We start from the raw sequence: 24,299 nt of genomic DNA, 5'->3' as shown, positions 1-24,299 counted from the left end.
ACACTATTAGTTCCTATGAAGTTCCTCAGCTATGCAGCCTACAACTGCAATGGACTACAGCTTAAATAATTTATTCCTCTGTGATTGCAACATGAAGCAAAACAATTTTCAAAGATCTAACACAATGAAAAATAGCAGTTACCTCAACAGTTTGTATGAATATATGTAATGGATTCCTGCCTGTATCTCCGTAGACAGCCGTCTTGCACAGAACCAGCCATGAAAAATGCTTCCACTACCTTCCTCTGGCCACTAGATAGCAACTGTGTGCAGGCTTAGCGCCTGCTGCAGTCACTGAGAACCAGGATGAGCTTTAGCTGGAAACGAAGGAAAAAAGTTAGTAAAGAAGGTGTTTGAGGCCAGTCTTTAGACACCAGACACCTCTGTGAAATACCTTTTGGTGGCTGTACGACCACTAGTTCCACTCCTGCAGAAAGTTTGGGAAGGCACTGTAGCTATGGCACAAAATCCTGGGGAAGGTCTCCCCTAGCCCACCCACTGACACAAACCTGCCAGTGAGGCTGATAGTGTCCTGCCAGCCTCTGAGCCCAGGAATCCCCAAAGCACAACTCCATTTAGGGTGGCTGGTTTTGTGCACTCAATGGGCAGCAGCAGCAATTGCATTCCTCCCTCCCCAGCAGCCCTGCCCATCACCTGTGGCTGATTCAGAACATCTGGGTATGAGCTCCAGCTGATAAAGTCACTGCTTTGTTAGTCACTCCCAGTGTAATTCTCACCTGTACACAATGCAGCCAGGCCACTTGGGGCCTGCAGCGTGTCTCATGCAGAAGCCCATATTCTTCTGGAGGGAAAACTGCTGCTACAAACCATTTTTCTTAGCGACTTTCTCACTTAAGTACCTCCACAGTTCTTGCTGTGGATACACGGAGCAACTGTATAAGAGCTCCTGGGGCTTCCCGATTAGCACATCAAGATTGCCAGTGGGCACACTGATTTGCAACTAAGAAGTGCCAGTTTTTTAAAGGAAGAAAAAAAAAAATCTCATATTGGTGGTGAAGTTGGCCTGAACATTTATGTAAGTTGTCCTGGGTATGAATCAAATTAATTTATTTCTATTGAAGAGAGTAAGATTGCAGGGGTTTTCCAAGCTGAAGAAGCCAATTAACTTTAAGGGGAGCATCAGCAGACCTCTTGCAGGATGACCTGGGCCTTCAGTACCCAGTGAGGGTGGCACAGTGGGATCCAAATCCCAGGTTCCCTGCTGCAGCCATTACAGTACAGGTGCCGTACACATTTACTTACCACCAAACTGGCATGATTTTGCTTGCTGAGGGGAGGTGGGACTAAAGGGGGTGACATCCATGAAACTTACTTAAATCCCAGTTTTTTAAAGGAGAAACAGGCTCTCTCCTGGAGCCAGCACATGACTCGTGATCAGCCAAGGCTCACCCAGCAGTCCTACAGAGTGAGAATAATTCATAATAACTAACATAATAATTGTTAGTCACAGCAGCCCGGACATCTAATGATGACCTGGCACAGACAGCATCCTCTGCACTGCCCTGATGCCAGACAGGATTTGTGCTGGCTTTGCAGGGACCCCACCTCCTCAGTGCCCTTGCCAGCCTCAAACATTGACCCAGCCTTAATGGAATGAGTTCCCATCAGGTGAAGTCTCATTAAATATTTCTGATTGAATCAAAGCTAGTCTGAAAGAATGAATTTAATAAGGAATCATGTCAGAGATCCAAGCCACTTACCTACTTACTCTTAATTAAAATTTGCAAGAGAAAGGGCCTAGAAATTAGCCAAGATTTTCAACTCAAATTTTTTAAAAGAAAATAAAAACAGCTCCAACAACGGCTCAGTGGTGTCCTGCTTCCCTGTGGGATCAGCAGGTCTCTCAAAGACCATCCCATATATCTTAATCTATTATCAGCCTGGCTTATCCCATCTCCTCCAAAGCTCCACCACCTTCTTACCTTGCAAAGTGCTTTGTCTCATACAAAAAGGAGAGCTCGTGGGCTCTGCCACTGCCAGAGCATCCATCTGAGGATCCATCCAAGGCTTCAGTGATCAGTCACATTCAGGAGAAAAGTCACAGCACCTGTAGATCCCTGACACATGGAGATCCCTGGGGCACGCTGGGTACTGAGACCTCAGCCAGATGTTCCCAGAGCCCAAGGGATGGATTTAGAAACCAGCTTTCCTGAGCTGCTCCATGAGTTTCCAATTTTTCATATCATTTCTGCTTGAGAAACTGGTGCACATGGCTAGATGTATCTCATCTAGCATTAAAATGTAGTCTCCAGCATGAGATTTTGCAGTCTGTGATTCCTGAATCCTACAGAGGTGTTTGTGCATCTGTGCTTAAAACAGCAGGATGGTAAAAACACCGGGTCAGGACCCCAGCGAGCATACTTTGTCCCAAGGAAAGTCCCCACACACCAAAAACATTCTTACTAGCTGTGCATTAAAATAAAGAACTCACAAACTAAGATTACATCACAACACATTGGCAAAGTGCTCAGCAGCACTGTACAAACTATCCCACAGGAAATGGCTTTAGGCACTGGTACCAGGGCAGGTAAGCACATCCCAGCCCCAGAGCTGCATGCTGGAAGAGGCAAATGTGCTGCTGTTTGAGAGAGCAGACTGATCCCATAGAGGACAAATGCCTCTGAGAGGAGAGAACTAACGATGCTGTTACACAAACAATGGCAGAGAAACCCCCAGGGAGCTGCAAACCCCCCAGGACAGCAGGGGTGAGAACTGGGGTCCCTCATACCCTCCATACAACACAGGACGTGCAGGGAGGCTGGGGAGACTTTTCAGAGCAGTCTGAATAGCCAGCTCCACAGACCCCTCTGTGCCATAAAACACAAACCACATCTTTGGTGTCAGCTGAGGGTCTGATCTAGCCCATTCTCCCCACGAGAAGACTGACAGTTTAACAACAGAGGCAGTGCTTAGCTACAGCCATGCCTAAGTAACATTAATAGATTAGATTCTCTTTGTATCCCAAATGTCAGTCCTTCAACTAAGCCTCTATTCTGCTGTGCCTTAGGACACAGACAACCTACTAAAGTGACAGTGAAAAGAAAGGAAATTCTCCTTTCTCCTAGCCTGGTTTCTCCCACAAGGCATGACAGTGCTGCTCCTGTCTCAGTGCCAGCTTTTATCCCTGAGAGTGCTTTCAGACCATTCTTCTTTTGACAACAAACCTGCAGAGCAATTTGTGTCTCTCTTTGTCCATCTAATGTTACTATTCAAACATGGGGCCAGGACATCTGAGTGAGGGGATTTTTCTTCTGTGAACAACAGACAGTATTCTCATGAGCACTGGCAGCCACAGTTTTTACCTCTGCCTCAGTCTCCTCCAGACCTGCTCCTGCTCTCCTGATGTGACAGACACCATGGGAAAGGCAGTGGGAACACAACACTGGGAACCGTGGGCTCTGGGGGAGCAGTTATGTAGATTTTACAGTTTCATAGGCAAATTGATCTCGAGGTACAGTGAGGCTGATGCTCCAAAGGATGCAGGCCTGTGGCCAAACTGTCTCTGGAGACATGTGAACCGTCACAGCCCACTAGAAACCACTGCAGAGATCACTGCTTTGCTAGGAACCAGATCAGCTTAAAACAATGAGAGAAGGCAGGAATGCAATTCAGCTCATCTGTCCAGGTTCAGGCCAGGACAAGCAGACTTTTCCTCAGCCAGCTGAAAAACGAGAGCAAAGCGACATGGCAAAGCTCTGAGCCATGGAAACAGAACCAAAAAGAAGAGGTGAGACTTGACCTGGGATAGGCAAAAAAGAAGAAATAAGAGAAAGCATGCACCAGCAAAGGAGAGAGCAAAGAGATGGCCAGCAGGAGAAGGAAAGAAAGGGTGGGTGAGAACTTGGGGGAGAGGTCCAGGCCCCTTCCTCCTCTGGCCTACTCCCAGCACGCTGCAAAGGCACTTGAGAGGCTGCCCTGATCTGGTCCCTCCAGGTCAGCCTGTGGCTGTCAGATACAAGTGCTGCTGGAAGGGGAGGAGTGGAGTTAAACCTCACAGCAGATAGACCAAGATCCAAGACCAAAAGGATGGTACAAATCATGGCTCCATCCAGAGCCTAAACAGACCAGACCTTTGTTGCAGATGGTTGGGGGATTGCCCTTACTTGGTGTGTTTGCAGCACAGGTAACGGGATTTGACCTGGGTCAAATCTAAAAGAAAAGCAGTCAACACACCTACTAAAAACCCAGCAACACACCCTGAGTGCCAAAGCTCTGCTTTAGAGTTGCATCAATCATTAAACACTCTTTAAAACCTCTTCTTATGAAAAATATGCAGCTACAAAATGCCCATGAAGATAAACCATATTCGATCCCTCCAAATAAATTCAGAGAAGAAAGCAGAATGGACAACTTCTGAAACAGAACAGAGGTTTGTAATCAGTTCTCCTTCCTCTTCTTTGTCTTCCTGCATATAACAAGCCATTCACTCCAGCACGTGGCTGCAAGTGTGTAATCTGTTATACCCCTTCAGCAGGAGCTCCAGAATTGCTCAAACTTCTACATATTTTGAAACTAGCACAAAGATCTCTCAAAATCTGTTTAAAAAACCAATCCCATGGCCCTAGGACCTGGATGAGAAAATGTAAAATTCCAGAAATAAATACTGAAACACAAATATTTACTTCAATTATAAAAGAAAGAGAGAACTGGAAAGCCCAGTTTGTGCAATGCAGGAACCGGGAATGGCCTCAGCACAGTCCCTGTGCTGCAGCAGCTCCATCACTGCCAAAGACAGTGGTGGCTTGCTGGATTGTGCCTGTGAGTGGCAATAAGTGTTCCTGGAGGGAGAACTGGAGCACTCAGCACATCTGTGTCAGTGTCTCTGATCCAGGTGCCTTTCAGTGTGCCAGAGGGCTCTGGAGAAGTGCTGCAAACCCCTTGGACTCCACTGCACATGGGAGTGCGGAGGAAGAACCGGAGATCTTGGAGAATCACCCCGGAGAACTCCTGTTGCAGAAGAGAGGCACAGATGTGAGATAAGGGCTTTAGGACCAAGGGATAGGGTCACGCTCAGTCCATGACAACCAAATAAGCATTCTCTCGGCCTTAGCTGACAAGTGTTAGAGGTCACAGGCTGGAACTCAGAACTGCTGGGCTCAGGTAAAAAGCAAAATACTGGAGAAGAGGGAAACCCACTTAAATTGAGAACTCCTCCCTGTGGGCACAGGGCCCCCTCTAGGGAGCCAGTGACTCCCAACCTCCTGGCCATTGCTCCACTGGTGAAGAGGAGGAAGGCAATGGGGAGGCTTTTGCACCATGAAAAGCAGTGAAAGCAATAGGGAGGGGGTCATGCTCCAATGGAAATAGCTCCCTCCCATTAAAAGAGAGCCAGATCTTTCTACCTGGGTAGTTTAGGAGACATTGTTTCTTCTAGCAGGGCAGAGGGAAAAGAGGAACAGAACAGAGCGGAAGATTACGAAAATTTTTAGACCTTTTCAGGGTCCCCTCGCAGCCAACTCAGTGAATGTACAAAACAGGACACAGCTTCATGAGAGAAGCCCTTGTTCCCCTCACTAGCCCAAACCTCTCCACTTTCTGTTTGATGGAGACCACATCAGCACCAAACAGCTCAAAGGAGAGGTGGTGGTGTGGGATCTGTTCAGAAGGGATGACATGTGCCGTGGTCGCTGTCTGCTGATCCTTACTGCTCTCACAGTGGGGTCCTTCCCAGCCATGGCACTCGCAGCGGTAGCTCCCGGGCCCCAGGATGCACACGCCCTGGTTCATGCAGGGGTTGGGTTTGCACAGGTTCACAGGGCTTTTTGCTTCTGCAACAAACACAAGCAGAAGAGCAGGCTCAGGCACATCTAGAGTATTAATAGCTAGGACCCACATCCATCAGGAGTGCTGATAAACAACTATATATCCCAGGCATCAAAAAATGCCATCTAGGGCTAGTGGGACTGGAAAAACACATTAACGTGGCAGAGGGTGCAAATTCACAACCCTGTCTTGATACAGAGGACTGTGTGCCAAGTGTCAAACTCCTCTGTGTTTAACCTACAGAACAGAAAAGCTTTCCTAGATATTGTAATCTGGAAGAGAATATTCCTAATAAAGCTTAAAAGAGTGACATCCTGTTAGGCTGCATATCCCAGAAAAGCAAAATGGAGCATCTTCAGAGCTATGCACTGAACACATGAGCACTTCTAAGCTCCCCACATCCAGACATTGACAATGCAGAGCAAGACACATGCCCTGCTCCAAGAGGTTTATAATCTCAGATGCCACTGGAGTTCAAACCCCCCCTTGCCCCAGAGAGGACATAAGTTTCTACCAGAGAAGAACAAGGACAAGAAGTCAGCTGGGAAGCAAGGCTGGCATGAATGGAAAACAACACAGGAAAAATTTCTGGGCTTCTTTTCTAGGAGGTTTGAGAGAAGCCTGCAACCACAGCCCAAGAAGCTATTAGCCCTGTTGTTATGAAGTATGTGACAGCTTTCCCAACCCTCTTAACACAACAGAGCCCAGCTGTCAGCAGGGCTGGCAGTGTTTCATGTTGCCTTGCTGCCAATACATTAGATTAAGTAGCAGCATCCCAGAGGGATTTGCTTCCAGTCTGCTGGCAATACCACCACCGTGTTGGTAGCGGTGTGAAATTCCTCTGCTGAACAACTGTGTAGTGTAGAGCTGCTAGCTTTACCCTTTGCTCCATAGTAGGAAGAGCACAGAGGGAATAGAAAATGGGGAAGAAGGAAAGAATACAACTATTATCCCCCATCTGTCAGGGGGCTTTCTACAGCTTAACACACGTGGTGCTTGTTCTCCCTGTAAAGACGATGATGATAAATGCACATCAAGCCTCAACCCACACCTAACACTGCCAAAATTGTAATTGAAATTAATTTTTTTTTTGACAGTCCTGAGACATCTCAATCTTTAGGTCTGGTTTATTTTATGTGGAGCCAAGCTGGGTTCAAAAACATTTTTGTCACCATGGGACATCTCAGATGGGTTCCTACCCGACACTTCCATCGGGTGGGTAGAGCCACTGGCAATGAAAGCTAGGTCTCTTGGACACACTACTTATCTTCCAGGCGCTGCTGTTCCCCAGAGAACTTTCCCATGCTGCTTGCTCTACATGTCATGTGTCCACTACATCCCTCCATGGCTGCTCCACAGCATAACCTCACAGCCCTTATCTGGGGGAATAATGCTATTCCACTAGGACACCTTTTCTCTGAACTCAAGCCTGCCGTTAGCATAGTATTTGAGAAAATAAGCTTCTTGCACTTCAAAGATTATATCCTTTGAGGATCCCAAGAACTTTTATTTCCATTAATCAGGTTTGTATACATTTAATGTTTGGGATCTTTTCTCTTAGACCCTGGGTCCTTTTTTCTGGACACTTCTCAGCTGAGTCTCAGAATAAATACCATATTCCAGGTATCCAGAGGCAGGGTCTGTTTCTCAAATACTTTTATCATGAGTCATAAATTTTTTTAAGTCCTTTCACAGACCATGGTTCTGTTATTGAGTCTTGGATTTGGGAGTAGAAGAATGAATGAAGGGCTTATCTAGTACAAACAGTGATTACCTGCACATAAAATGAAAGCAGTAATTCAGTCTCAGGAAATGATGAGTTCTTACCCTGACTCATTGAACCTTGCTGTCTCTTCTCCTTCATTTGCGGTGTTTCAGTTAATTTCATGGTACAGCACATTGTTTTTATAATAACTTAGCTGAAAGTACCACTGCAACAGAAACCCTTTGAAAAGCTCCGGGTAGAAACCATCTGCAGAGCCTGCCGGGAGATTGGCTCTTCACCCCAAAGAGAGGGTGCTGTATTTCTTTCTAAGCCTGAAGGAGACACAGGTATTCCCAGAGGTGAAAAGGACCTTTGGTTGTGCTGAAGCTCAAAACATGCTTCTTCTTCATTTGGTCTTATGAATGTGTTAAAACATAACAAAAGTAAATAACTAGATGTTAAACTCGGGTTATTTTGAATGGGAAACAAAGCATGGCATTTTAACTAGAAACACTTTCACCACCATTAACATGTGAAAATGAAGGTCGCTGTCCTTTCTGAAAAGCTGATTTTCATCAAACACAGGCACTCACACTCAGCATGCAAGTGTTTCAATCTTAGTATTAGAGCCTCTTCTTTTTCCCCAGCTGCGGACTGGCACTCAGGACTCAAAGTTTTGAAGAAAGCACACCTTTTTCTTTTTTCTTTCCCCCACAAACATGAGTTTTTACATGAATATTTGAAAATCCTTCCCTCCCACTTTGAAGATAAGGATTTGGTCCTGCAAAAAAAATTAATCACAAGCTGTCTGAAGGCCTAGTTTAGCAGTCCACAGGCTTCAAAACGGGCAGATCCCGATTTTAAGATTAAATCCTGTGCAACACATATAAACTCTTGAAAGCCTACACCATAACTTCAGCAGTGAGACACTAAGGAGCAAAGGAGTAATGAGGTTGCAGACTCACCACTTTGAAAACATCTGGTCATAAACCTGTTGAGCAAGACACTCAGGGACCAGCACAGAAACATGTGCCATTAAGCCCCCCCAGCAACACGGTAGGTAGTACAGTAACTCACAGAAAATTCTACAGATTTAAAACAACATCAGAAAAAGAACAAACTTTTTTTTCTTTCAGGGAAAGCAGAATCTAGATCTAGCAGGGCTAGAAAAGAGCCAGTCATACTATGCCCAGTCTCACCCACTGGACTGAATCTTAGTTGCTTACCATTCCTATAGGACTGCTTTGGACAGTCACCAGCTCTCTATGTCACAGTTTCCCCATCAACAAAATGCAAAAGACAGTATCGAGCTCACTTGGTAAAGAATCAGAAAACCTACAATAACAGCAGCTGGTGGCACCAACATACAGAGTAAGGATTGGATGTCCTCTTACCTTCACAGATTCTTTCAATGATAAAGCCTTGGTAATACTGCAGGTCTTCATAGGAGGAGATGTGGACCAGGTAGCTGGGAGACCCAGCAACTCTCAGTAGCGTGTCCCTCTGTGCGTCCCCAACGACAACCACAAACACCAAGATGCCGCTGTGCCTCAGCTGCTGAGCTGGGGCAGCTGCATCCTCCAGTCCACCCCCGTTTGTGAGCAGCACCACCACCTTGTTGACACCAGGTCTTGCTCCCTTCTGCACGGTCATCACGTCACCATAAATATGCAGCAAGGCATTGCCAGCAGAGGCTGAGTCCCCAAGGAAAGGCACCTGGTCGATGGCTTGCAGGACAGCAGAATTGCTTGTGTGGGTGGCCAAAGCAAACGCAGTGTGAGCTTTGCTGCCATAGATCACAAGGGCAATTTGGGTGAGATCTCGGTTGATGGTGAAGTGGAAACAGCTGCTCCTGACAAAGTGCCTCAGACGCAGAAAGTTCTCTGGGCCAACTCCAGATGAGGCATCCACAGCAAATGTCAAATCAAGAGACTGTGCCTGGCAGCCTGGGTAAAAGAGTGCAAACGTGGTATCTTTCAGAATATACATGTACTCCTTTCTGACCAAAAAAAAGCAGCAGGAGGAAATTGTGGGCAAAATTCAATGCTGCACTGTGAAGAATGATCTATGTCTCTCTCACACCAGCAGGTAGAGATCCCTCACAAAAAATCACTCATGGAAAGTTGGTCCCTGGATCTGTGACTGACACAAACCAAACAAGGATAATTATCATTCTGTCCTTCCCTCTTCCCCAGTGGAGTTCAGAACACCTCTTCATGGCTTAGCAAACTCATCCCACAATGCCCATACCACAGCCTTACCTTCAGCATTGTCCACACTGCAGATTCTTCTCTGCAGCTCTGGGATCCTGTTGAATAGGTCCTGGGGGTCAGAGTAGACAATTGTCTGCTGTGGATTGCCAGTCACCTTGGTCAGCTCTGCTCTCATGAAGCTGCTGCCTACACCAATCAAGAAGAGATTTCGGTCCTTCATGTACTGAGGGGCTTCTGCCACTGAATCCTGGGACTTCGAGTCAGTGAGCAAGACAATCACACGTGGGAGATCATCCTGCACATCTGCAAAGACCGGGGTGCTCCTAAAACCGTGCTCTGCAATGTACTGCAGGGCTCTGCCTGTAAGAGTTCTTCCTCCACTGAAATCCAAAGCATCAACGCTCTTCATGAGACTGAGTGTATCCTTGTGTTGGCCCAATTCAATGGGTATTCTGATATCATCATCGTACTGGGCCACCCCCACGTTCATTGGCGAGTCCTGGCCCATCGCTGCCTGGAGGAACCTCTTGAGGAAAGCCTTGTAGCGCAGGAACCCTTCCAGTGTGACCCCCGCTGAGCTGTCCAGCAGGAAAAGGAGATCCACACCGCACTCCAGGCTCAGCTTTGCTGCTGGAAAGGGAGACAGCAATCAGTCATTTACAGGGCAAGAAGACAAGCATGCCAGGCACCTCAGCTGGGGCCTGGTGGGAGCCCTGTGGTGTGGAGAAGGGACATTGTGTCCAGTAACCCAAACCCAGTCATGTCGTGAGCTGCAGGACAAGTGTGCCAAGAGTGAGCTTTATTTTGGTTGGATGCCACATAAGCCTTTAGAGACAGGAAATACCTATAGGGGTCTGGGGGAATTCACGAACTTTTGGGTGGCAAATTTCAAATCAGAAATGACAACTTCACTCTCTTAGTACAGCGGACAAAACACTCTGAGTGTAACACAATCACACACTGAAGAAAGGAGAGAGTCCAAGCACCAAACTCTCACCTATAACACCCTGAGACACTTTGAAGTAGGAGTCTTGGTTCTGGGGAAAGTAAGTACAAGGCATTTTCTAACGAACAGGACCTTCTTGGCTTCCTTACACTGAACTCCCCAAACCAGGACTTCCTCCTGGGTTCATGTGTGCAGGGAGGGGACCAACAGACACATCAATGTGTCTCTCCCAATTTCTCTGTTATCCTGATCACATGGCACCTCCATTTACACCCAAAGGCAGCCACACCAGGTTGAGACTGTCAGTATTGATGCTCTCCATATCCACGTGGTTTCTGAACAGCAGGACTCAGTCACTGGGCCTGACACAATCGTAATCAGTATGGGAATAAACTTAGCCAGTCTTCTGGAGAAAAGCCCAAAGACTGCAGCCCAATCCCAGTCATACCCATGGCAGTGCAAAGGGCACCACAAAGGCCCACCACAGCTGAGAAGGAAGGAGGCAGAGCACAAGTTCACACCTACCACAGTGGAAATCTCCTCCGTACCCCACCAGGCAGAGGCAGTGGTATCTGTCCAGTCCCTCTGGGACACATGTGCCACCATTCTGGCATGGCTGGGAGTCACAAGGGTCTAAACAGGACCAGGGGAGAGAAAGACAAGGACTCAACAGGGAGCCTGCCCCTTCCCGTCCTCTGCCAGTGTGAGCATCACCATTAATGGAAAAGGGGTCACAGCTCTGCCCCTCTTGCTGTAGAGTTTGAACTAACACAGGGACATGTGTACCCTCACCTCAATGGCAATTTCATTTTGGGATGGCTCTCCAGCAGGCAAGGACAAGAAAGCAAACCAGACTGACCTCACTTTGTTTGCTTTGGAACAACACCATTGAAGCTTCATACATATAAATACAGAATAACTAAAGGTCCTGCAGCTCTGCCAGATTTACAGCAGCAGTGAATGAGTCAGTCTGGTCTGCTGCTTGAACAGTGTTGTACTGACAAAGAAAATAAAGCTGCTGTCACCTGAATTTGCAAATAGAACTGAAGGACCACAGCTATTTCAACAGCCACAACAAACAAGGCTGGCAATCATCATGGCTCAGGTTCCCCGCTAAACTGATGCTGTTCAGGGTAGCAGGTCGATGGCTGGAGGCATCACTGCATACTCCCTTAGCTGGAGAGCAGTGGCACCCTGCAAGCACAGACCTCTTCCATAGGCATTTGAGTAGATGAGGATTCACAGGCTTCTCAAACAGAAGAAGAAATGACAAGAAGACATTTTAATCCAGAAGAGCTCTGGTCATAGATATTCATGAGACAAAAAAAATGGATGAACTATCAACTGCTTGCTAAGAATCACAGTCTCTCACTCAGAACAAAATTTTTAGAATTGAAAGCAAAGCCCTGTCTTTTTATTCTTTCCTGCTTCGTAAATAAAAATTTTAGAAAAGCACAGTCCCACCTGGACATACAGTCCGGAAGCATCTGGATGGGTATTTTACCAAGACTCTCTTCCATCTGAAACAGGAAGAATAAGACCCATCAAGAATTGAAAGATTAACAAGGTGTCTTCAAGGTTGACCTTACTGTGTTTTCAATGGAACAAATTTTCCTTTGAAAATACAATTTTTCAAAACAAGTATTTCAAAGAAAACATCCATTCCAAGTAGTGTTTTCTGACAGTGACTGGAACTTTCCCATAGGAAAGTCCTTCCTAAGCTACCCCAGGGCAGTCAAGCAAAGGAAAGGGGTCTTCTCTGAAAAGAAGAAAGCCTGAGTGGACAAAAACAGAACCAGCACCAGCACAGGGAGCTGGACCTAGAAACCCTCTGTAGTGCAGTCTACAGAGATGTAAACAGAAATTTACAGAGATGTAAACTTCAAAAGATCTTGGTTCAACAGGTCAGAAACTAATCCAAATTCCATTTATAATATATATGGTGATCTTCGGATAATTTTCTTCTGCTTGTCTCAGTTCCTCCTCTTACCCTTTGCTTCTCAGATCAGCCAATGGTCAGAGCAGAGCCTACTCCTACGACTACAGACCATGTTTGCATCAGTCTTCATCCCAGTATAGAGTTAAGGTCAGACAAAAGCCTCATTACTGTATCTCTCATGTTCTCTCAGCCCCACTCACTTGTAGAGGTGTGAGTGTCCAGCTCACCTGATGAAGGGGCACAGTGAAGCCTGCACTGCATTGGGCTGCTTTGAGCCTTTCCAACACACATAGTTCCCAGCCAGCTCTTTCACAGTTTCCAGGGTCCTGCGTTCACAAGGGTGGGATTCAACTTTACAGCCTGTGGCAAAGAAAAATGCAAATTAGCATCAATTGCCTGAAAAGAGAACCATTTTCAACTACTTGCCAGCAGCAGACCAAGTAGTGCTTCCAAGAGCCTCCATGAGACCCCAGAAGGGAAATTTTCTGTCGACAAGCTCACCAGCCTAGTCCACTTTCTGGGGAGCTCACTATTCAGCCTCCTTTGCTTTGCTATAAACCTTGCACTGCTGAGTTCAGGATTCAATTACAGCTTTTCAGACCCCTTGCTGCCTTTACCATTCATGTATTTGATTTTCTTCTACCTCTGGACCGCTCTAGTTTTATCTTTTTACTATCTCCAGCAAGCCCTTGGTACTTCCCCTTAACACACAGCCAAGTCCATTAGAAAATGTCACACAATTGTATTTATCCCTCTATCCCCCATGACATACACAAGGACTGATATACTCATTTTCAAAGGTGAGCTGAGAAACAGAAAGATTTAAGATCCTGCAAGAAGTATCTGAAGAGGTAGCTGGCAAGCACACCATCCAGTCTGGGCACCAGAAGCAGGTTACCTTGAAGTGCAACACCTGCTAATTCCCCTGTACGCTTCCTGATCCCGCCTCATCTTCCTCACCCAGTGACATGGTCCAAGCTCAAAGCATGGGCATGAAGGTAGAGCCAGGAGAGGGGTTACCTGGAGCAGTGGTACTGCAGACAGAGCCAGTCAGGGCACTGTACAGGCCGTTGGCAGCATCATCAGCATCTCCAGCAAAGAGCAGGTGCTGCTCGGGGGGCTCACTGGCCAGCACGTGCAGCTCCTCCCACCTGCCAGGCAAGGGAGGGTTCAACTGCTTAGTCTCCCCCCAAAGAATTGCGTATCAAAGGCCAACCCTTGTGCAACAAATAGAGAGCTGACACAAAACCATGACACTCATCAAATAGTTTTCCAGGTGCTCCTCTGTTTAGTCTCAGGCAGTAGCACAGCTCTCCTGAGTGGAAAACCTTCCCTCACTAACTCTAGTCCTCCTTCTACATCAGTCACTAAAGCAGTGTTTCCTCCACGCCTGTGTTAATCTGCAAATTCCCCTTTTCTTTTCCCAAAACTCATATCTAGCCCAAGACCACCCCTCACTCACTAGGACCTGCCACTTGCCTAGCTGGGACTCCCCTTTCCCACTCTGGAAAGTTCCCTACCTTGGAAACTTGATTCCCACTGCAAAAACTGTGATGTGTCTCTCCTTCACCTGCATTGCAGGCATCACAGTGCTGCCCTGGGACTTCCCATCGGAAATGATGATCAGGACTTCAGGGACACTTGAGTTTCTGCCACCAGGGAATCCCTTGCGGAGAATGTACTTCAGAGCTCGACCTGTCTCTGTGCTCCCACCTCTAGAAAGCAAGGAGATAAAAATTAGAAAAGCAGAAATCAAAGCTCTTCTGCTACCAAATTTGAAATTTGGTTTTCAAATTTCCCCCCTCTGGTAATGGGAAACGTAGCATATTTCTGCTTGTTGCCACACAACACATCCACAGAGATGGAGGGGTGTTCAAGCTGACCTCTGAAGGGATGAAAACTAAGTGTCATCTTGGACCAAAGACAACAGAGGCAGATTTGAGCACTGATCCCAAGTTCTTCTCCACAAAACCATCTAATCCCTCTTGCCTGACCCCACAAAAGCTGTTTCTGGTGGTGCAAGGAACCATGTACCTTCATATTTTGGTATATTTTAGCAATTTCCATATTCCCTGGAGAAGGGAATGTTCCTGAGGTATAAGCTGATTAGTTCAATACTCAGCAATCCTCTCAGTAGCAAAATACTAAATCCACAGCAGGACTCCAGTGCCAAAGGGGGCACATTCCAGCAGTGACATAAATCAGCAGGTAAAATGGGCTGCTGCTAAGCACTAGGAAAGGGCAGACATCAAGCCTTGCAGCTGTGCAATAACTCCCAAGGAAAAGCAATCTTGAATGCAGTATAAGTAGAAAATAAGCTACAGCTTGCCAGAGGACAGCTTCAGTCAAAGATGCTTTAGAAATCCTGAGACTCATTTCTTTTGATATTATTAAAAAATAAGATTTGATGACTCCTGGATGCCTCCTTAACCTGAGAGTCTGATTGCCCTGCTGAGCGTGTAGATACTGCAGCTGTCTGTCTAGGAGGGAGTGCTGCACATCAGCACAAGGCCTGGGGAGGGACAAGAGAGGTCCCTCTGGCAGCAGAGTGCACCCGAGAGAAGGGATGCTGACTGCAGGCAGGCAGGGCTATGGCCAGTGTCTGCACAGCAAGGTGCATGGTGATGGCATACTAGATGTGAACTGGCAAGGAGCTCCTCATTGCAGAGGGTGCTAAAAATAAAGAAGGGAATAAAAAAGGGGAGTGCTGTACATGCACAGAGATCTAGGAGGGGAAGGACAGGGTATGGTTATTTTCATGGGCTGCACATTTACTCTAGTTGTTAATTCTTATTAGTGAGCTCCATGGACAGGGACTGTCCTCCTCTGCTTTTAGGATTTAACATTAAATGACTGTTAGAGATGCCTAGTCAAGACTGGACTCCATGTTCTATGTCCCATGAAATGTCATCAGAATTATATATAAAACTATGATCTCTGTCAGGTTGAGGCAGGAATGATTACATTTTGAGCCAAACACTGAAGTTTTATTTAAGTAAAAGCCACGAGTAACATGATAGAGACCTTGGATCGGAGGTAGGAGGTGGTCTTGCCTCTGTCTTGCAGGGTGAGGTTTGGTGGGCCATGCAGGTGGATCCCAAGGTGACTGGGTGAAATCATTCCCAGATGCCCCAACTCCCTCCCTACCTCCCACACTAAGAGCCTCAGACTGCCCAGGCACCTCAGGCCCTGCTATGGCCACCTGACACAACCAACTCAAGCCTCACATCAACCACCTTTGTTCCCCACCCAGCCAACACCAAAGGCCTTGCTACAACACAACATGCTGGGTAAAGGCTTTTCGTCCCCTGGAAAAACTGAGGGCAACCTCCACTGCAAGTTCTTCAGCTCCTGTGGCCAGCTTCAATCCCTGCCTACAAGGCATCATCTTTTTGTTGTTGGAGGGCTAAATTTCTGCTTATCTCAAAGGGGTAAGTCCGGCATGGACATGAGTCTCCCTCTTCCTTTTTTGCTGGTTCTCCATCTGTATAATGCAAGCAGTCTGTAACGTGCAATCCTCAACTGGATATTTGACTCCAGCTCACTGGGAATATGGCACAGATCTGGTGATAATACAGCCACTAGATCAAAAAAAGAGACATTTCCAGCTGCCCTCTAATTCTGTCCAAGGAGCTGTGCTATAAATCACTTTCTGTGATTGCCCTTTAGGGCTGCTTTTACTGTCATCCAGAGAGAGCCAGGGAAACCAAACCAGAAGTGTCACTCCTTCCTTGGAGGATTCATGTTCTCCTACATCGGCGTTGACACAAACACACCTCATTTGCTTTCTGAACATCCATCCTTTGCTTCAGCATCTGATTCCTGATTTGCTTGTTCTATAAAATCATTTCATCATGCCCAAAATCATTATTTTTCCATCTATCCTCTGATTTTCATAGAAACCTTTTTCATTCAGTATCTGCCAGGCCTTTTTGCTTTGAGCTTCTTCCTTGAGGTACTTCTTCCTCTGCACTCCATCATGTCAAAGCATACTCGGTGACCATATATTCATAGCATGTTCAGATCTGCCTTTTTCTGGCCAGATATCTGTATCTATCAGACATTTCAGTGAGAAGTGATATGCATGAGAGAAGACACATTGTGTGTAGTCAGTGTGATGACTAAATCTTGACGAACTCAGTACACTGTGCCCATATGAGCCCTGAGGATTAGAAAAAGTCAATAAAGAGTCTCTGCTCCAAAACAGATTAAATTCAATTTCTTATCAATTTGCATTTGGAGGTATGCTGGGTTTTGACACAGTGGAATTGTGCTTGAGCCTTTAGTCAAATAAGGATTTTCTGAATCCAAAAGAGGTCCGGACTTTTCCTGCTGCTTTTCTTTAGGAACAGTACTAAGAAGGTTTCTCTCCTGTAACAAGCTGCTGACTTATATGAAAGAAATTCATATAAAATTTAGCTTCTGAGATTACCACTGAATATGGTTGAAACTGGCCAATGAATTCCAAAGCTCTTTGGATAGCATTCACAGAGAGAGACCAACAGTCTCTGAATAAATCACAAAAGCTTCACTTCAGTCCAGCGCTGTCTCCTTCCAAGTGCTGTCAGCGTTGTGCCTGGAGCACAGGGCTGAAGTCAGGAAATGCCTCACTGGCCAAAAGGCTCATCAGAAGCACATCAAGGAGCCTCTCAACCAAGATGACAAACACTCTTTTTTTTTTTTTCCAGAAGCCAACTGGAATCCATCCATAACTATTTTATCTACTTCAAAATGTCAGCTTTTCATTTAAACTGGATGAAACAGCCAAGCACAAGGTCATTATTTCTGTTTGATCTGTCAGCATCCATCTGTTGTCATGAAGGAATTTCAGTGCCAGACACCAAACACTGCTTCACTTTCTCTGCTCTCACAGACTTACATCCTCCTCTCTGGCTGTTGCTTGAATCTTGTTTTCTGGAAAGTTTTTCCTGTAACAGTACACGAGAGGTTTTCTTGATTGGCTAAACTTATCAAAAGAAATACAGCAAAACCAGCCAATTGATCTTGCTTGAAAAATGCAAAAGTGATCACATTCACTTGCAATATGTACATCATTCTGAAAGCAGAAGACATCCATGAGGATTGCTGATATAATCTTTAATCCTAAAGCAGATCAGCTAAAAGAATAGACACTCACAGGCCATAACCAGCACCTTGTCTATCACCAAAACAAGTTTTATTTTGGGGTGATTGTCAGATCCTTTGTAGATCCAAATGTATTTCTCTGAGATTAAAACTTTGGATTTTAAGAGGCTCTAAGGACAGTGCTTCCTTGAACTTCTGGCTCCATTTCCTGAGGTCATGGGAAGACATCCAAATCTTAACATTCAGAAAGAAAAAAGGTTTCCATCTGAAAACCTGATCCTTTTGAATTCAGCAAGCACTCATGCACAGATATCTACAGACCAGCAATTTGTCACTACCTCTCAGGACACAGGAAATTGTAACCACCAAAAAATGAAGCAGCACATTGTCCTGCCTTTGCTTGGCCATGAGGGAACACCATGCCTGCTTTTCCATGGAGGGTGTAACCCACTGCCTGGCACAAATGGCCAGAAAAATCTGGAATTTACCATGTTATAGTAGGACTCTGAAAACTTTCTCCCCTATCAACTTTCCCTGCCAAAGACAGACCAGGTTGCATGTTTTTAGCAGGTTGTGGATTATGGACCACAGTGTTCATTCACCTCCCTCCCAGCGGGCACCACATTGTGTTTGGACAGCAAAACAGATGTCTGAATCTCACAAAACTCTCAATCCAGAAATTATTCATAGCCCAGAAAAAGAGAAGAGCTGTAAAATAAGCTGACCTGAACAGAGTCCTCTTGATTCTCTCTTTCACTTCTTGTTTGGTTAGGTAAGAATCCAGTGGGAATTCAAGGTGGGAAGTTGAGCTAAACTGTATCATTCCCACACGGACCTAAAAGAAAAGGTTTAAGATTATGAGTGCAAGTTTACTCTTTTGATCAATTTACAAATTTGGGAAGACTAAATTGTATAGAGGCAAACTGCTTTCCCTGTTGAACCACTGGCACTCTAAATGAACTCAAAATAGAGCAGAAACCCCAGTATTATCTATACAGACTATAAACAAGGCAAGAAAGTTCATCTACAGGCAACAGGAGCCTTTGCTGCAGTTACAGGCAGCTTAGGATTTATATTTAGATCCTAGTAGCCTCAGGGACAGTAAGTTTAAAAATAACACCTTCTATACCAACCCATTTAGACACTGTGCAGGAAATCTTTCCATTACTAGGAGCAGCTCCCTCTGGCACTCAGTACAGTAGGTAACACAAACCAATAACTTTTCTACTACTTCCTCTAAAACCATTTTCTATAGTTGAAAATGCAAATGGACTAAATTGTCTGTATTGGGCAGTGATCCAGAATATTTCACTGAAGTCTGACAAGAAGTTTTATGGAATGTGACAACTTTGAAGTCAAAAAGGCTACTGATTTTCAGTCCAGTCTATGTGAGGATTAAGTGAAAGACTAGGGGAAGGATGGTATTTAAAAACCAAGACAAAACACAACAGTAAATCTTCAAACAGTAAATGTTTACATTCTTTTGCCTAAGCCTACATTGCAATTGGTCCCTAGATGCAAGTCTTTTAGTCAATTTAGTGTGCGCCACAAGAAGTAAATGTCCCTTTCAACCTGAGCCCCCCCAGCATCTCTCAAAGCCTCACACATGCATTGTGGTTCCTTTCCATCACTGTTCAGGCTGCAGAAAGCTTCCTATGCTGTGTGGCTATTAGCTGAGACGTGAAGGGTGAAAGATTTTTTAGGTGAAAAAATGATGGAAGGGAATGGTGACTTCAGCTTCCAAAGCTGAAAGCCCCTCTGCAACAGGGGCAGAGCAGCACCTTTCGATCTTAGGACCTGGAACAGCAGTGGTATCTGATTTGGAGGAGGTTTTTTGGGTACAAGTCTAAGCATCCCAGCTGTGGGAACCAGGAGCAAACACAAGACCTGCCTCTGTTGCCTTGCTCCCAGATCTCTCTGGAGAATTAGACAATCAGACATGGATCAGGAGTCCTCAAAGCCACAGGCTGTCCAGCATCAGGTTCCTCTTCCTGCTACACAGAGACCTCATGTCTCTGACACAACCTTCCCAAAGACCTGACATTTATTTGGAAAGGTACTGGCAGGGAATCAAGTACAACCACCATACCAGCCCACCCCAAGGCCCTCAGCCAGGGTAGTGTTGTGGGACTGATGCACACCAGGAACCGCAGCCTGTCTGGCTTTTGGATAAATACTCTGACCTCATGGCAGCTGGTAGGCTGGATTTTGCAATTTCACTCAGCACGTTACCACTGGCCTTTCCACACATTGCCAACCTGCTTGAAACTTAGATGAGACATTCCTGACACTCACTCTGTCTGGATGGATGTCCAAGGCATCACAGAGCTTGCCTGCAAAGTGCTTGGACCTTTCAAAGCTTCCTTTGCCAATGCTGTAGGAGCCATCCAAGAGGAAAAGGACATCTAACGAAGCAGAGCACTGCATCACTGGGAATAAAAAATATATACACCGTGAAACTGCACTTTGTTAGTCCCACTCTTTGAAAGTAGACAGCCAAGAGGTGAAAATCCAGACAGACAAATGGACTTGCAGATGGGGGGTAGCCCAATGCTGATATCCCATCACCCACAGGCACTCACGCTCTGGCCTGCAGCAGCTCCAGCTCAGCTCTCACAGTCTGCCAGGCTTTCACCTTAGAGTCCAGGTCCCCAGCCTGGTTTCCCAGCTCAGTGAAAGCACAGGAGCAGCATCATCAACCGCAGGGAGAGCTGCTCTTGCTGTGAGGACTTGCAGGGGTGAGCAGCAGGGAAAGGTGGCCGTGCTGGTGGGACCTGCAGGCTCTCCCAGCCCAGGGCACAGATGGGAACACAGGAGGCATTTGCAAAGTGCACAGAGTCCCTTGGAGACCAAAGTGTTTCATCTGCAGCACATCTTTCAAAACGTACTCTTATTTTTCTAAACATGAACTCTCTGAACAGCTCCCAGACACTGACAGAAACACTTCTCACAAAAATCTGCCTTTTATCTCATCTTCAGAGATGTGTCCTTGTATCACCCCAGCCTGCATGAACACAACTGCTCCCAAGTACAAGTTTCTGAGGTGCTTATGCTTTAGATAATTTCACTGACATAAATAAATAAATGGCAGTTTGCAGACGCTGAAGAGTCATTTTCAAAGCATTTAAACGGAAATTTTAAAGTCACCTCTGCAGCATTTACCAGAACCAACTTCAAGGGAAATTGAATCCAGAAGCTCAATACAGAGAGCAAGCACACCAAACCTTTGAACCATTTTGGCCAGTGACATTACTCTATCCCCATTATTATAATCTCTTTATTATCACCACTTTTTCCAAATCATTTCTGCTAGCCAAAACCTGAATTTATAATTATGGTTTTCTCATACCAGATTATAGGGATCGAAAGTTGTAAAGCATTCCCTTCTGGGTCACTGGTTCTTCTAAGAGGGCACCCAGCCTTGCCCTGGAGCACTGTGTTGAGGACAAGCTGGAGCACAGCCCCCCTTCCAGCGCCTTCCCGGCCTGTCAGCCTTGTCCTCTGAGCCGGGCTGAACGTGGAGATGCAAGAACCCAGTTTGTTGTCCCTGCCCCCAGCTGCCTGCCTAAGCATGGACAGAGAAATCTGCTGTGCCCCCAGCCTGGACTGGACTCAGCATGGAGAAATGCTCTGGTTGCTCTGGAGTCGAGCAGTACGAGGAGGGGGCTCCAGCTGCAGCCATGCAGTTTTCTTCCTGGGACTTGTAAGTAGGATGTCTGCAGCCCACCCAAGGACTTGTGGTGATGTGCAGCAGTGAGGAACACCCAAACACAGCACCTCAAGATGGGATATCTGAACTGAACACATGGTGCTGTAGGATGGGGCTGGAGGGCATTCCCAGCCTAGGAAAAAATGTAATTTATCACTTGACAGCCAACAGAAAATAATGGTTAGCAGGAGAACACACAATACAGTTTATCAGTGATTGCAAGTACATCCGGGGAGCTGCAGGTGAACATGGTTTGCCAGCCAGCCAGAGCTCTGTCACCCCTACTCACAGCATCGTGACTGCTGCTGGCTTTACAGCCCAAAACAACTACCCACGTGGGATGTCTGATCAAATCTGTAATTAAACACAGCTCTCTAAATCAGGACTGCTTGAAGTCAGCTCTGAAGGAACTGACAGAAACACCAGCCAGCTGGCAAATAGCCAATTTGGGAAAAACAGAGTAGGCTGCATCCCAGAAGAGCCAACACCAATGAGGAAGAAAGCCATGTTAGGGCAGAAGCAGCCACTGTGCTGTGCTTGCCAGATCATTGCTGGAGACTTTATGGACTTAATGGGTGCAACAAATGAAACAAAAACAAAGGAAGGAGAAAAACAGAAATAGAAAGGACTTGCTTTATAAAGCAAACTTACACTTGACAGCAGCTGAGATCTTGCCAACCATCTCCTGGTCAACATGGATTTCTAGTACACCCAACACCAGCAAAACTGTGGGATTAAACAAATAATCACCCATGAATGCTACAAACTGCCTCACAAATAAAAAAACAAACCCAAAAAATCCCACACCTGCTTTAATCTATAATAGCAAAAATTCTGGTTTGCTGTATACATTTCACATTTGCAAAAAAATAATTTGGTGACACAGCAGCTTACCTATGACAGGAAATTCCTTCTAGCAGGGACAGAGAAAGGATGAAAAATGCCGAGGACATGACTCCAGCACACAGGACAGACCCTATGCTCACTGTGTGTGGGGACAGTGCAAAAATGAGAGCTAGACCAAGCTTAGGCTTCTGAGATTTCAGTCATAAGCACTGGAGAAATTTATGCACTTTTACTATGATAACAACTTCAGCTTTTCCCATATCAATTAGACACTTCACCTACAGATCAGTCACATATGTTCGAATTCTCAGAAAAGCTGTTTCTCCAGGTATATTATTTTCTCTCCTTCTGTGTGAAACTATGTTTCAGAAGTTTATTCCTAAACCTCCGGGAGAGGCACTGACTTGGTTCTCATTCCTCAGAATGAAGAACTCCGGCCAGAGGTGGGGAAGCACCTGAGACAAAAACCACTAATGCAAAATGATGAATTTAAATGTACCTTGGGAAAGCAGGAAAATGCAGATGGATGGAAGTGACAAGAGGCTCATGGTGACAAATCTGGGAGGGGAAAAGAAAAAAAAAAAGAGAGGAATAAGAATCCAGTTCCTAAAGCCAGTTTCTTTACCTGCAGCTGATCATCTCCTTGCTGGGCATCTCAGAAACATTTTGTCTGAGGGGCAAAAGTAACTCCTGCCCTGGGGAGATGGGTGGGAAACAAAAGGACAAAACATGAAAATGAGGGAAAGATAGAAAAGAAAATCTCCCTACTCATCTCCTTTCCTATCACAAGCAGGGAGAGCAGGTTTTGCAGGGGAGGGAGGGAGGAGCTGCCTAGCCTAGCCTGCCCTCCTCTCCTCCCCTCCATGCCCACCCAGACCTCTTCTCTCCTTACTCCATGTCCCTCCTCTTCATTGCACCTTCCTCTCGAAGCTGAATCCCACCAGGGCCTCTGTGTCCCTCAGGAAGCCAGTGGAGAGCTGAACACATCCACTCTTGGGGTTTACTGAGCACAGGGCAGAGCCATGTCCCCTGACACAGCAGGGACCCATCCCGTGGATTCTGCCTCAGCCAGCACTGCTGCATGTCCTCATCATGGGTCTTCAACAACATTCAACCACAGGCTCTTTCATGCCTTACATTTTTCAGAGGCCAGCTTTCTGGGGAGATGCTTTTATGTATAACTGTCCAGGCAAGTATATCTTCTGCTCATTTTTCCTCTGAAATCAGCAAGGCTGCCATCACATCATTGGAGGACTTCAGTGACACTTTCAAGCATGCTCAGATTTAGACCAAGTGTGTCTGGCAGAGCCCTTGGCTTTCTGTTTCAAATACATATTTTTTTTTTTTCTCCAGACTAAAAGCAGTCACTAGAACACCCTTGACCGGATTCCCAATGAGTTTCTGCCTCTGTCATTGCAAAAGCAGATTTTCTTCGTGTAGTTAAAGACAAATAAGAGCACATTTTATTACCAGCTCTATTAACCAACTGTTTTTCCAAGAAAACAGAGGGGGATTTTTCTCAGGAAAGACTTGTCTGCAGCAAATTATATATTTAATAAGCAGATGGGAAAAACTGAGGCATGTTGGGGAAATCACCAAAATAGGCCCATTCCCATCACTCCAGGTGCCAATTCTTTGGAAGTGTAATCCGGCAAACCTTACGAGTCAGGGCAGTGGGGGTCAACAAATAGTCTCCTGGGTGTCCCATGGGGTCTCCACACTGCCTGTCCCGGTCCAACTTTCCACCACTGCCCTTGAACACATCTGTCTATATTAGCTTGCACAGAAAGGAATGCATTCAGTCAGAGGAAGGAGCTGAGCGATGGATCCTTTTTCTGTCTTGCTGTTTTACCTTGGATTTAATCTTCCTCAGTTTCCCCAATTTTTCAGATTGGATGCCAGCACCCCTTGTGTTTCTACGGATGGGAAGACTTTATCAAGAGGCAGGCATACTCCCAGGGATACGTAAAACTTTAAACCCCAGGACACAAGTTGAGCTTTAAGCATCAGAAACTTCTCTTCTGTGCCAGCTCCTCAGGAGAGTGGGAGAGATACCTGAAGTGATGGGCTTG

General features: G+C 45.9%; 1 protein-coding gene across 1 annotated transcript; it reads right to left on the bottom strand.

Annotated features, from left to right (window-relative positions):
- Nucleotides 1–4,834: 4,834 nt before the first annotated feature.
- Nucleotides 4,835–22,775, bottom strand: VWA2 (von Willebrand factor A domain containing 2). Its single transcript, XM_008926367.3, has 13 exons — nt 22,727–22,775; nt 22,033–22,107; nt 19,968–20,101; nt 18,398–18,507; nt 14,108–14,302; nt 13,608–13,738; nt 12,815–12,947; nt 12,113–12,168; nt 11,174–11,281; nt 9,751–10,332; nt 8,884–9,435; nt 5,667–5,789; nt 4,835–4,968 (listed from the first exon to the last, which is right to left on the bottom strand). Exons 1-13 carry the CDS (start codon nt 22,773–22,775, stop codon nt 4,835–4,837), a joined length of 2,382 nt encoding a protein of 793 aa, XP_008924615.3.
- Nucleotides 22,776–24,299: the final 1,524 nt, after the last annotated feature.

The sequence above is a fragment of the Manacus vitellinus genome, unplaced genomic scaffold (genome assembly GCF_001715985.3).
Source record: "Manacus vitellinus isolate BGI_N305 unplaced genomic scaffold, ASM171598v3 scaffold_15_pilon, whole genome shotgun sequence".
Taxonomy (NCBI): domain Eukaryota; kingdom Metazoa; phylum Chordata; class Aves; order Passeriformes; family Pipridae; genus Manacus; species Manacus vitellinus.
Note: the sequence above shows the minus strand (reverse complement) of the source record. Positions and strands in the feature narration are given on the sequence as shown.